This window comes from Vipera berus, assembly GCF_964194415.1.
Source record: "Vipera berus genome assembly, chromosome: 3".
Lineage (NCBI taxonomy): Eukaryota > Metazoa > Chordata > Lepidosauria > Squamata > Viperidae > Vipera > Vipera berus.
In genome coordinates this window covers 172,778,626-172,792,582 of record NC_138204.1, presented here as the reverse complement: position 1 = coordinate 172,792,582, position 13,957 = coordinate 172,778,626, and the positions used below count along the sequence as shown (strand labels likewise).

Sequence of the window (13,957 nt, the reverse complement as noted above, 5' to 3'; positions counted from 1 at the left end):
TTGCTTCTCTCCTTGACTAGTTTCCATCCGTTGCTTCTTGTCCTGCTTTCAGGTGCTTTGGAGAATAGCTTGACTCCCTCTTCTTTGTGGCAGCCCCTGAGATATTGGAACACTGCTATCATGTCACCCCTCACCCTTCTCTTCGTTTAACTACACATACCCAATTCCAGCAACCGTTCCCTATATGTTTTGGCCTCCAGCCCCAAGTTAGTAAATGAAGGCAATAATAATTAACCGGTCAACCCATGCTCCATTGGATCATTGTTTCAGAGATATTTCCTTACCTAAACAAAGGAACACAATGAAGAGCAAGCAAAAAAGTAGTGGGAACAGGAGCAATATATACAAAGTTGTGAAAATTTGATGAAATTATTAATTTCTACAAACTAAAATGAACTGGATATAGAAATCAAGGACAAACTGAGAATACCCAGTTAAGAAATCTGCAGTAGAGCATAAAGTGCTGTCCTCATATTGTTTGCAGCATCCTAGCTAACTGAAATTAGTGGCAAGCCATAGCAGTTCTGAAAAAACCCTGAAACAAGATTTTTATTCTTATGTTTATAAAGAATTATTATAAGGCAGATGTTTAAAATAAAGATGAGTGTTTAATAAGGAACATTCAAAAACCTTAGGCAAAAAGGAGAGAATATGAAGGAAAGCTGTTGTGTCTATTCTACAGGGTAGAGTTATATTATATTCAGCTAATAGGTAGAGAAGAAACAAATGGCATTAATCATGGAGGGGACAGAGGACTTCATTGGTAAGCAAAACTGTTTCACCTGGAGGCTCATTCCAGCACTCTCCCTCATAACTTAGATTGGTGGAATTCTATGAAATGAAGAACAATTTCCTTCTAGCAGTTGAGGAGGGAAGGGCAATTTCTAGTCCCAATTCACCCTACTTTTTCCTCCCTCCAGGATTTTAGAACAGGATGAGAACTGTGAAATGAAACTGAGCACGTTCCACAAGTTTCTTTTAGGACAAGCCCTCTTCAAATTTAGCAGGAGAGCTGAGTTAATGACTAGTACTTTACCTTATGGTAGATACTCAAAGCTTGAATTAGGAAAAAAGCAGTCCCATTCACTTTCTATATAATAAACCTGTTGCTTCCTGTTGTTCATTTATCAGTCTGGTTGACTTTTTCATTTCACTCTCTCTTCCCAGTGAAACATCACTGGGCTTGACAGATCTCTAGTTCAATAGACTTGAAAGCTACATTGCTTAGTGCTGAAAATGGTACTTCCAGCTGAAGTGATGGATAAAAGCAACATCTTTCATAGACGTATCTGGCTGCAAATTTTTTTAAGCCTATTGGTGAGTAGAAAAGAATTTGGAATGATGTAGCAATAGCATTACTAATTATCCTCCAGTTTGCAATGCAACTGAAATAGGATATACTAAAATGAATATTACCTTTTGTACTCCATGGAGAATGAAGTGTCTGTGCGTGCGTGCATGTGTGTGTACGTGTATGTATGTATGTATGTATAATTGTCTTTGTACCAGAAGAGTCCTTCTGTGTGCATGTGTATGTATGCATTTTAGATAGATAAATAGATAATGCTCCATTTGTTATAAGATAAAGATGCAAGTTGTGATGTCCAGGGCTACAGGTACCTACCATGATCATTTTGTGGCATCCAAAGTCTGCAACGTCTGTGGGGCCAGAATATTGGAATATTTTGTGTTTAAGGGACCTTGGGAGATTAAAGTACAAAATTAGAGCCTTAAACCTTGTGGATGCTTACAACTCTCAGTTCATTGCTTAAAACTTCTGCAATTTCCTCAGATGTGTCTGATCCTGAAGTGCAGTGGTGCAGCCCTGATTTGCCATACAAAGCTTATGTGGTTCTTAAGAAACAAAAATTGTATATTTCTGCATTCAGATAATGATTATGTAGATCACGTTTTCTAATACAAAAACAGTGTATAGTCCCAACTCTTTGGGTCAGTTCTAGGAAGGCATGGTTTTCTAGAACCAGGTATCCATTAACATTTTAAAAAATCTCTAATTTTAAGCAATTCAATGAACTTTGGAAAAGGTTGGTTCATCTATTTTTGAACTGTGAATATTGTATATTGTTTCTATTCCATGTAACAGTACAAGTGAATCAGGGAAGTGTAAAAGCAGATAATATATGTTGTATTTTGATGAAACAAATTAATATCTGCTTTTTTGGGGAAGGGAATATTAAATAGAAACTGTATTCATCTCTCTTGCTTCTGTTTGATTTTGTATATGAATTTGTTATCAGTGACTAGTTGTTGATATTCCATTCTGACAAATTGTTGGAATTTGTATATCTTTTTAAAAACATATTAGAACTGTAGAGAAATTTTCTATTATAATTTTACAGCATGTTGATTTTAGGACTGTTTTACAGTATTGAAATAGCACTCAGTATTTATGCAAAAGGAAAATTCTAGAGAAACAAAAGAATGATGAACAGAAGTGAAATCTAATCCTTTGACAATTAGGGAAAAAAATGAGATTGTGAACAAGTCATGAAGGGAATGAAGCCTGGCTGGATTTTGGAATAACAAAGCATACATCTTTCCCTCAAACTCACTGACCTAAAAATATTTTAAGACATCATATGATAAGGTTATAACTCAGTAACAATAAAATATTATAAAAAGTCATATGATGAATTCATTGTACTTCATATTTCTATACTTAGGTATTTCCAGAAAAACTTTCCAGTTAATTAGGTTAGTTAAAATAGCAGATTTGTAGTTTCAGCTGAAGCCTTCAAGGTAGGGCAAATCCTTGCATCTCAGCTAGGCTAAAAACAAAAACAAATGTGACATCATCACCTGCTTTAACAATAAAATATTATCAATTGTGTGAGGTTTACTTTACACTTTAATTCAAGTTTAATATGTTTTCTGTCATCAAATGTGGCCAGTTAGTGTTTCCAGCATGAACTTAAAAGTAAAAGCAAACCACTATTTGACTTTTGTTGTCTTATTGTAAAATATAAGTACAGTATTTGAATAATATATTTTCACAGTAGGAAATTTTGAATAGTATGCATTACAATCTATTTTTATTGAGCTATCAATGCTTCTTAGAACTTGACAATATGGTCAATAGCATTCAAAATAATCTGAATTGACTTCATGAGCAGTAAAGAGACAGAATCCATTTTCATAGTCCATAGACCATAATGTTTCTTGGCCAAAATAGAAGGACTAAGTTTAGTATGGGACAGGAAGTATAGTATGTGAAGATCCAGGCTCATTTAATTGAGAGGCTAAATACTGATCCTCTTGTTAGGACTTTGGTTCTGTAGGAAATGATCCAAAATACAGCACACAAACTCCCTTTCTTCCTTTGTTTATTAACAGAAATAAACCAGTTTCTTAGTTAGAGGCATTAAAGCAATTTATGCAGTATACTGTTAAGCCAGATAACCATACTTGCTTTTCTTCCACATTCTCTTCCTCTTCCTTCTGAGAAGGATTATTTATTTATTTATTTTATTTATTTATTTATTTGTTTTTATAAACCGCCCTTCTCCCGAGGGACTCGGGACGGTGTACAGAATAAGGTAGGCATACAGAATGAACAATAGTGAAAAAAAACAATAGTAAAATACAAACTGGGACCCCAATTAGAGCTATCAGGCCAGGCCGGACTGCTGGAACAGGTAAGTTTTTAATTCGCGCCGGAAGGTGCGGAGGTCGGGGGCCATCCGGATTTCGGTTGGTAAGCTGTTCCAGAGGGCTGGCGCACCCACTGAGAATGCCCTCCCCCTGGGGGCCACCAGCCGACATTCCTTTAGCGGTGGCACCCTGAGGAGTCCCTCTCTGTGGGAGCGCACAGGACGGTGGGGTGCTGACATTGGCAGAAGGTGCTCCCGTAGGTAGTCCGGACCCATGCCATGTAGGGCTTTGTATGTCATTGTTAGCACCTTGAACTTCACACGGAAGGCAACTGGAAGCCAGTGCAGCGCACGGAGGAGAGGTGTGATATGGGAGTATCGGGAGGCTCCCAAGAGTGTCCGTGCCGCTGCACTTTGCACCAGTTGAAGCTTCCGAGTGGATCTCAAGGGCAGCCCCATGTAGAGAGCGTTACAATAGTCTAGGCGAGAGGTCACAAGAGCATGGGTGACTGTACGTAAGGCATCCAGGTCCAGATAAGGCCGTAATTGGCGAACTAGTCGAACCCGGGAGAAGGCCCCCTTGGTCACAGCTCCTATGTGATCTTCCAGGGAGAGCTGCGAATGACAATGATGTATTGCTAATTATCTGCTAACATTATATATATATATATATATATATATATATATATATATATATATATATATATATATATATATATATATATATATATATATATATATATATATATATAGGTAAAGGTTCCCCCGCACATGCGTGCTAGTCGTTTCCGACTCTAGGGGCCGGTGCTCATCTCCGTTTCAAAGCCGAAGAGCCAGCGCTTGTCCGAGGACATCTCCGTGGTCATGTGGCCGGCATGACTAGACGCCAAAGGCGCACGGAACGCTGTTACCTTCCCACCGTAGTGGTCCCTATTTTTCTACTTGCATTTTTACGTGCTTTCGAACTGCTAGGTTGGCAGAAGCTGGGACGAGTAACAGGCGCTCACTCTGTTACGCGGCACTCGGGATTCGACCCGCCAAACTGCCGACCTTCCGATCGACAAGCTCAGCGTCCTAACCCACTGAGCCACCGCGTCCCTGTATATATATATATATATATATATATATATATATATATATATATATATATATATATATATATATATATATATATATATATATATATATATATATATATATATATTCTTTTTTAAAAATAGAATTGTACTGAAGAACATTCTAACATAAAAAATACAAATATTAGAAAAGAAACAAAATGAAAAATAGCAAATAAGAAATTAGAAAAATAAAAATATTTTGACAGTAGTTATAAATATATTTATATTTTACTCTCTGTAAGATTATATTATAATTTTCTTCTTTCCATAAATTACCCTAATTTTCTATCCCATCAATCACAAGTTTTTTAAAAAAACACATTTAATTTGACATCTTTGCTAGTTCTGTCATTTTCACCAATCATTCCTCTGTTGCGGTATTTCAGAGTATTTACATTTTTGACATATAATAGTCTCACAACAGTATATACAAAAATAATTGATGATTCTTGATTCTTTTCTAATTGATTGTCCATTAATACCAGTAAGAAAAGTTCTGGCTTCAGCTGAATATTGATCTTCAAAATTCTTTTATCATTGTATGTATCTGAACCCAGAAATTAGTGGCTTTTTTACAAGTCCACCAGGCATGATAAAATGATCATTCATGTCATCCACATTTCCAACATAAATTTGAAGTAACTTATACAATCTAGACAATTTTTCTGGAGTTATATATCAACGGTACATCATTTTATAAAAATTCTCTTTTATAATGTATGTAATGTAATGTAATGATACAATATAATAAAATAAATATTTGATCCTTAACCACATATTTTCTACTGTTCTTATCAGAACATTGCGTCCAAAGGTTTAGCGCATTTTATCATATATTCTTTCACTACATCTTCCATTTTAAATTTCAGTATAAATTTATACATTTTAGCAATTATATGTTCATCACTTGTACATAATTAAACTTCAAATTCTGTCTTCTGCTGCTAAATTCCTAATGTCCTAAAAGCATTGAAAACAAAATTTATCTGCAGCCAATTGCTCTCCTGATTTCATCTTATATTCTCCATGTCCCTGCTTAACAATTCTTTAGTTAACCATTTTTCTTTAGTTACTTTTTCTCTCCTGCAAAATGCTTGTTGTGCTGAGACACTAATTTAACTATTTCTGTATATGTAATGTAGTTATCAGAAGGGACGCGGTGGCTCAGTGGGCTAGGACGCTGAGCTTGTCGATCAGAAGGTCGGCAGTTTGGCGGGTCAAATCCCGAGTGCCGCGTAACAGAGTGAGTGCCTGTTACTCGTCCCAGCTTCTGCCAACCTAGCAGTTCGAAAGCATGTGAAAATGCAAGTAGAAAAATAGGGACCACTACGGTGGGATGGTAACAGCGTTCCATGCGCCTTTGGCGTCTAGTCATGCCAGCCACATGACCACGGAGACGTCCTCGGACAAGCGCTGGCTCTTCGGCTTTGAAACGGAGATGAGCACCGGCCCCTAGAGTCGGAAACGACTAGCACGCATGTGCGGGGGAACCTTTACCTTTTTACTAATGTAGTTATCATAAGCATGTGCTTCCCTACAATCCTGCTTCTACTTAGAGATGAGCAAGGATATTAATTATGGTGCTGATATTATTTCTTGAGCTAAAAGATATGGTCTTTTTTGTTAAGGCTTCCTTGACGTTTTATTGAAGACAGGCCCCGCTTCTTCTCTGGATTACTTAAGCCTCTAGGATCAGCTATCACCTCTTTCCCTAAATTCTTTCGTGAGTTCTAGCCAGCCCCTCCTTTTTGGGGGCCAGACTATCATTCCTCTTTCCTGTGAGAAAGTTTCTGCCTCTGAGAAACAATTTTTCCCCCAACTTTAGCCTTTCTATAGCTTTAAAAGAATCTCCTTTACTAGTCTCATCGGTAGCCAGAAGCCTTTATCCGCAGCAAATAATGAAAGACAAGTACTGATAAAAAAACTTAAATATTTACTTCAACCATTAAGGATGCAAGTTAAGGATGGAACTTACAACATGATGTTATTAAATAATAAAAGTAATAATTTTGCACAATTCATTTTGCGCAGAGGCCTTATAGCAGCAGATGGACAAGTGCATCAGAGAAATTGAAAACCTAATAGGTGGTGGTGCACGGATCTGATTAGACTGGAATTTCCAAATTTTAAATTAAAATGTAAGGGATGTGTCTGCCTTGGAAGACTATTTGGAAACAGCACCAAGTCCAGCAGAATGCAGTACACCCACACACACAATGTCTGGCACTCATTGTCATGACCATATTATACCCATTCTGCAAACTACCACAGTGCCTGCCAGTGGGTTTCTTGATGCAATGCAAAGTATTGGTTTTAAATTATAAAGTCCTCCATAGCTTGGCTCTTAGGTGCTCTGGTTTTTTCCAGCTATAGACAACACAATCAAGATATTCGTTCTTATAAAAGCTGCTTGCAGTGCCCCATTTTTAGGAGGTGAATGCTGCCTTTCTATGCCTCAGTTCTCTAGGATATCTTCCCTCGACTTGCTGATTGTGCCAATAGTAGCCTTTATATTTTGGTTGTGGTTTTAATTACGATTCAACTTATATGTTCATATACACATTATAAAACAGATTTTAGCCAATGTATTCTTTTTTAATTGTTGTATTGTGATGCATCAGTATAGGAATAAAAAAAACATACACTGAATAAGCAAACATTTTAAGCCTGGTATTCAAGCATAGCTTGATTGGACTAAAGAAATACAACACATTCCCCCCTCTCCCTGCTCCACATGCATAGGAACAGGCACATTTTTAGTATTTTACATGAATGTATTACACATACGTTTTAATGAATTCTTGTATTAAGAGGGAAAGAAATGAAATAATGTCCAAGAAATAACAAAATCAATGGATAGTCTGCTTATGCATCCTGCCATTTATCATTGGCAAATCTTTCTAATTTGGATGAACAAACACATTTGCTGGAAAAAAAAGATAACACTGAGAACCAGCTCTTTCTATATTTTGTAAAGATTTTGCCTTCCTAATAAAATAATTATACCTGAATTGCCTAATGTATGTTTAAGTTACATTATTTGAAAAGAAGGCAACTCTCAATGCACGATCACCTTGAAATGGAATATGAAACAGAAAAAAGTGTGCTGCCACATTCTTAGTGAATTTAAGGTGACTCTTAAATCAAATTATTTGGAGAAAGCTACTGTTGTCTTTTCGGTTAAATATATTGTTAGTCAATAAATAGTGTGTGTTAGAAAACCTGTGTTTTAATGCAATGCTTTGTATATTTTCTTTGTCTCCTTTAGACTTGGGACTTATTTTGTGAAGCTTGCAAAGAAGTATCTTTTAATGTACCTCATAAACTGAAGATGGGGATGTTTATTGGCAGAGGTGAGATAACAACCTCCCTCCCACACTGGTATTTCAATCTGGGTTTTGTAAAAGTCTTTTACAGCAACAGCAACTTGCTAGAGGCTGACAATGTCATCACTTTAAGTGATAGCTAGAAAAGTTCTAACTGCTATGACTTAATATAAGCATATATTTATTTTAAATTATTTATACCTTAAGAGGACTACATTCTCTCTCTCTCTCTCTCTCTCTCTCTCTCTCTCTCTCTCTCTCAAAAACACACACACACACACACACACACACACACGAATTATACAATTGGGCCAAGCAATGTAGTTGTTTAGAATGGGAGGGTTAGAGTTTAAGTCCTTCCCAAATATACTTATTGGGTGATTTTGGATTATTCTCTATGTTTTTTCTCTTTTCAACTGGTTTTAAAATTTCTTTCTTTTTTCTTACAGTAAACATGAAACATTGTCTTAATGATACTGGAATTATTGGCATAAACAATCCCAATTTTATAATTCTGGAAGATGGTTCACTGTATACCAAAAATGCGATTTCTTTGACTACTCATGAAAACATAATTACTGTATTTTTAAAAAATGCTTATACACATGAGCAAAAGTGGATATATGTTACCTTGCTAACATACCCTGAAAAGGTAGATATAATTACAATAATATATTATATACGTACAATTCCTTTCATTCTTGAGTCTATCATTCACTGTCACACGCATCTTATCATCCTCTCTGCATTCATGTTACTTTATTTGAGAGTAATATAAAAGTAAGCTTAATACAGTGAGAATGGGACATTTAACTGTGTTGATAAAAGAAAAAGACATATGCTCAAGAATGAATGGGTGATGAATACATATGGATGTTCAGGAAGAAAAACCTATGTTTAGTAGGCTTAGTGATGAAGAGAGAATGAATGAGGACTGATTTTCATAACAAATATAACAAGGAAAAGTGAATGGGTTGAAGGCAAAAGATGTGGTTGGGTGGAGTTAATAACTTTCTCAAAAATGGAAAGGTGAGAAGTTTAAAGAACAAAAGGCAATATATGAAACAGTTTAAAATCATAAGGAAAGCAAGATGGTTTGTAAGGATAAAGAAGTGTTGGTATAAACTAAATTATTAAATTATGAGGGAAAGCCATAGATCAAAACAAATAAAAAAACAAAGCATCCAATATAATTCCCTTTTACATAACAGAAAGTAATCTTAACTGTATTGCTTACCATTTCTTACTTGTTTTCTGTACTTTGCATAATGATGCTTACTCTTCAAGAATATTAGTCATATGTATATATTTTATTTTCATGTTTGTATTGCATCTTTTAGCATTACTGTTTTATTACATATTGTTTATATGACGGTATAAAAATCAGAAATTTATGTATTGTTAGCATTTTTCTTAATTTATGGATAAACATTCCTATGAAATAAAAAATGGTTTATCAAATAAACATGATCAGCGGCATTAGTGTTTTAATAATCAATTTAATCATGAAATGGAAAATAACAATTTAATTGCATAATCTGAGATACAAAGTATTAAAATTGTTTTAAAATGCAAAATAATTATATTTTTCCCACGCTACAATTATGTTAGGAATTAATATTACCTGTTACACTGTTTACAATAACAGAGATTAAAAGATGTAACTAAAAACAAAAGCATGATTGCTATGGATATTTGTTTAGGTTTCTCTTTTCTCTCTTCTAGGCCTCAAAAACTAAAAGAAGGCATGACCGAGCAACTGTTGTGGGACGAACAAAACGAAGATGGGCTCCAGTACCAACTACTATAATGGAAAACTCACTAGGGCCTTTTCCTATGCAAATTCAACAGGCATGTTTTTAATGTAGTCTTCATTTGACATTTCAAATGATCTCCGCAACTAAATTAACCATAGTCATAGAAGTAGAAGTAGACTTCCTCTCAGAATGTATTTTTTTCTCCTCCTAACTTTCCTGTAGTAGCTTGCTTAAATAGTGTTCTAGAGCATTGGAAGACTCTTGTTTGAGGAGGAACAAAGTTCCTCTGCAAAATCCTTTGCAGTGCTGAAGCAAGGCAAGGTATCTCCATGAAGCAAAGTGCCTCACTGAGGCATATCACTTGCAAAACTGCAGATGCAAAATAAACCTATTGTTGTGAAGAATATTTTCTTTGTTGTAATCTGAAGAGATCCATACAGTACTTACAATAAAGCAGATATATGAAATGTATTCTATTTAATTTCAGAAATGAAATTAAATAGCTACTGTCCATCTAGAAATAACACGCATACAGTAACATCTGATGGAACTCCATATAAGACTCTACCAATTATAATTGACCATTAAATTTTTAAATGACTTTGTCTTTAAAAATGTAATGGGCAATTATAATTGGCAGAGTCTTATGTAGAGTTCTGTCAGATGTTTAGAATTAAAATTAGGAGGAGAAAAAATTACATTCGGAGAGGTAGTCTACTTCTATGACTACGTTTCATTCATTGACTGGTGTAATTTAGAGTTGACTGACAGTCCACTGCTAACATTTTTTGAAATTAAGATTGTGTAGATGCATATACCATATGCTAACTCATTTGGTTAGCAGGTTACAACCATTACCCACTTTATACGGTGCCCATTGTTCACTGAAGTGTACTGTGATCTTAAAGACCTGCAAAGAAGTCCTTTGCAATAATCCTTGGCTGTTCCAATGCACAAAAGATTCTTAATAAATTTTGAATAAATTCAGTTCAAATGAAGTGAATTATGTAGGCAAGAAGTAAAGAATTATATTTGTGAATTAATTTAATTTCACATCTTTATTTTCATGCAGCTGTCTTCTGACATGACACAAAAATACGATATTAGATATTACATCACTGGCCCTGGTGTTGACAAACCACCACTGAGTTACTTTTACATTGAGCAAGAAACTGGAAATCTCTTTGTTACTTGCCCAATAGATCGGGAAGTATTCCCAGAATTTCAGGTATGTGATTCTATACATAGACATAGACATATATACACACTACTCAAATAATTATATGACTTTGTATGCACTGCATGGATTTTAGAAGTGCAGACATATGCCCTTCTGAATTTATTCTTTGAATTTATATTTAAGCATCAGCTCCATAATAGACAGCTATTTTGAAATTAATTAAATTGTGTTAATACAATTATTCCCTATTTATTTAACAATATTTACTTCCTATTACATTAAAAATTATTACTTGGGACAATTTTTAGAGGATTCTTGTGGTTATATTCAAAAAGCATACATAAACAATGAGAACAATTTGATTGTAAGATCTGTTTGTATCTGAGATATGGGATAAGCAGCATTAACTTGTTAGTCAGTCACAAAGTTTCCTGGGCAAACAACCTTTGCCTCACGTTCCTTTAAAAAACTCCAACTTTTTCCCCTATCATCCGATCATACCAGGGAAAATAGACAGTTGACAAATACACAAAGTAAATTTCAATGAGAGGCTATCCTGGTCCACCAATAATCTTATGGCTATAATAATGGGTTGCAGAAAAGGGCAAACTTAATAGTTCTTTCTCAGTTCCCATTTGAACTTTCATTTTTCTTATCTCACCCTTTATTTTTCCTGGCTTTAGCATCTTATCAGTCTTCTTCCATCAAATCTCTCTGCTTATACAAAGACATCCTTTCTATGATATTTGCATCTTTCTTCTTTCCTTGGTTATTTAATGGGTATCATTATTATTATTATTATTATTAATTATTATTATCCTGTCTTTTTATGTTTGGTCAGTTCAAGGCAGGGAACATACCTAATATTTTCTGATTTTTTTTTCTTCTACCAACTTTCCCATGTCTCTTTTATGTCTATGGTTATCTTATATCATTTTATGTTAAAATAGCTTCCTTTGCCTTGTGACCGTCATCTATTATGTATGATAGTTGTATGCTTGTTACATATTTTGAACATCTCTAGGACTTAATACTATACCTTGCTATAAGGAAGGTGTTTACTAATGCAGGAGGATTCTCCCTGTGCACATACAAATACTGTTAACAGCTATTCAGCATACAAAAAATTCTGTATGATACATGGATTAAATAATTGTGACCTGATTTATCAGAAACGTTTCATTTACTACAGAGGAGTGTTTCTTTTATTCCATTTTCTGCAGCTCATTTGCTATGCAATGACACCGGATGGATATACCCCAGAAATCCCACTTATTCACATCATCAAAATAGAGGATGATAATGATAATGCTCCAGAGTTTGAGTATGATATTTATACTTTTCATGTACCTGAAAACAGTATAATTGGTAATTGAATTTTTAAATAAATATTTGTAATACAATACATATATATTTGTAACATAGTACTATAGTATAGTAGCCACAGGGCATTGAACGCCAGCATAAGGACACTGCACAAGTTGTTTCAGATGATAGGTTTGTGAGGATGTCATTGAGGGAACCTAGTGAAGTACAGTTGCAAGAATCAACCTGATGTGAGGCCAGAACTGCTACTAAACTGAATCTCTTTCTTCCTTAATTCATGTGCAAATAGCAAGAAGCGCACATTTTTACACAGACAGTGGCTGCATAGCTACTTTTTCTAGCGCAAAAGAGCTCTAGAGAAACATAGTGAAGGTAGAGTTGCATACAGAAAAAAAGTTAGGATCTGTCTAGTCTCCTTTGTGGAATATGTTCTGAATGATCCCATTTGGAATTTAATTAATAATTTCTAAATAAGTTGTTTGTTGGAATTGTTAATCCCTAATTCTTGATTCCCCAGTGCAATTTCATTTATATTCATTTCAGAAATATTGTCATACCAGTTGATGTTAAACACGTTTCGGGTTCTAACTTGTTAGGGTAGAAAGAAATTCAGAGGTTAGAAAGATTAAATTCAGAACATTTTTTTCTGCTTTTAATTTGGAGCTTATTTCTCAATTTGGAAGAGGTGTTCAAATTCATACATCTGAAATGTGTGGCGTTCACTGATTTATTAACATTATTATAATCCATGTTATATTTGCACTGGAAAATCTCTACCTTCAGTGTTCAAAAAAATATATTAACACACTATTTTCTTTTGAGAATATGCTAAGTTATGCAAAGTAAGTGTAAGAAATAATAATATAAAGTTTTAAGTTTTAAGGTAGGAAAGTTTGTATAACTTTGTATAATCTGCAAATTTGATAACCCTTCCCTCAAAGCCCTCATTCATATCATTTATAAAAACATTGAACACCATTGGTGTCAAGACTATAGCTTTGTTCAATTGAGTTTTTCACACAATGTTTTTAATACGATAGTGGTAGAGATTAAATTACAAGCTTTAGTCATATGCAAGCAAGATACAGCATTTCTAGTTTATGATAAGAAAAGTACCAGTCACTCTTGCAAGTTGAATTTGGGTCAGTCACTAGAGATTGAGTCTTCTGAGTTTTTGGACTCACAATGGAGCCCACCTTTAGGGAACTTCCCTCTACTGGAATAGGTGCTTTGGGCTATTCTGTAAGTTGTGTTTATGTGTTGTCTTTCTCTTGTCTGATTGGTGTGTTGATGGCTGGCGACTGGCTGTTGTTCCCTTCTGTTGCCAAGCCCTTGGCTCCTACGTACCTGATAAGTTGGTGGTACATCAGCACTCCTGTTAACTGACAAGGGGCCTGTTTTCCAGGCTTCAATCATTTCTCTGGGTATCTTTGTACCTGCATGGCTAACAGTTGCTGTGAAATTAAATTGTGTCCTTGTTAATTGCAATGTGAGGCTACCAATGAGTTTAGGTCTCCTTGTCTGATTGCTCTCTTGTGTTCTTGTAATCTAGTGGTTAGCTTCCTCCCCATTTGTCCTACAAAGTCACAGGGGCAGTCCATGCAGGGGATCCAATGGATTACATTGGAAGTATCTTCCA

The 13,957-nt window shown here is 35.1% G+C and overlaps 1 protein-coding gene across 1 annotated transcript in view; it reads left to right on the top strand.

Annotated features, from left to right (window-relative positions):
• The window catches only part of LOC308666698 (desmocollin-1-like), a gene marked incomplete at both ends in the record, with an annotated part of 56,190 nt that overhangs the window by 34,283 nt on the left and 7,950 nt on the right, over positions 1-13,957 (top strand). The window contains 5 exons of the mRNA XM_081325594.1: positions 7,998-8,082; positions 8,505-8,635; positions 9,781-9,906; positions 10,885-11,040; positions 12,216-12,360. Of these exons, the coding sequence (XP_081181720.1) occupies positions 7,998-8,082; positions 8,505-8,635; positions 9,781-9,906; positions 10,885-11,040; positions 12,216-12,360 (643 nt within the window). The remainder of the gene's footprint in view (positions 1-7,997; positions 8,083-8,504; positions 8,636-9,780; positions 9,907-10,884; positions 11,041-12,215; positions 12,361-13,957) is intronic.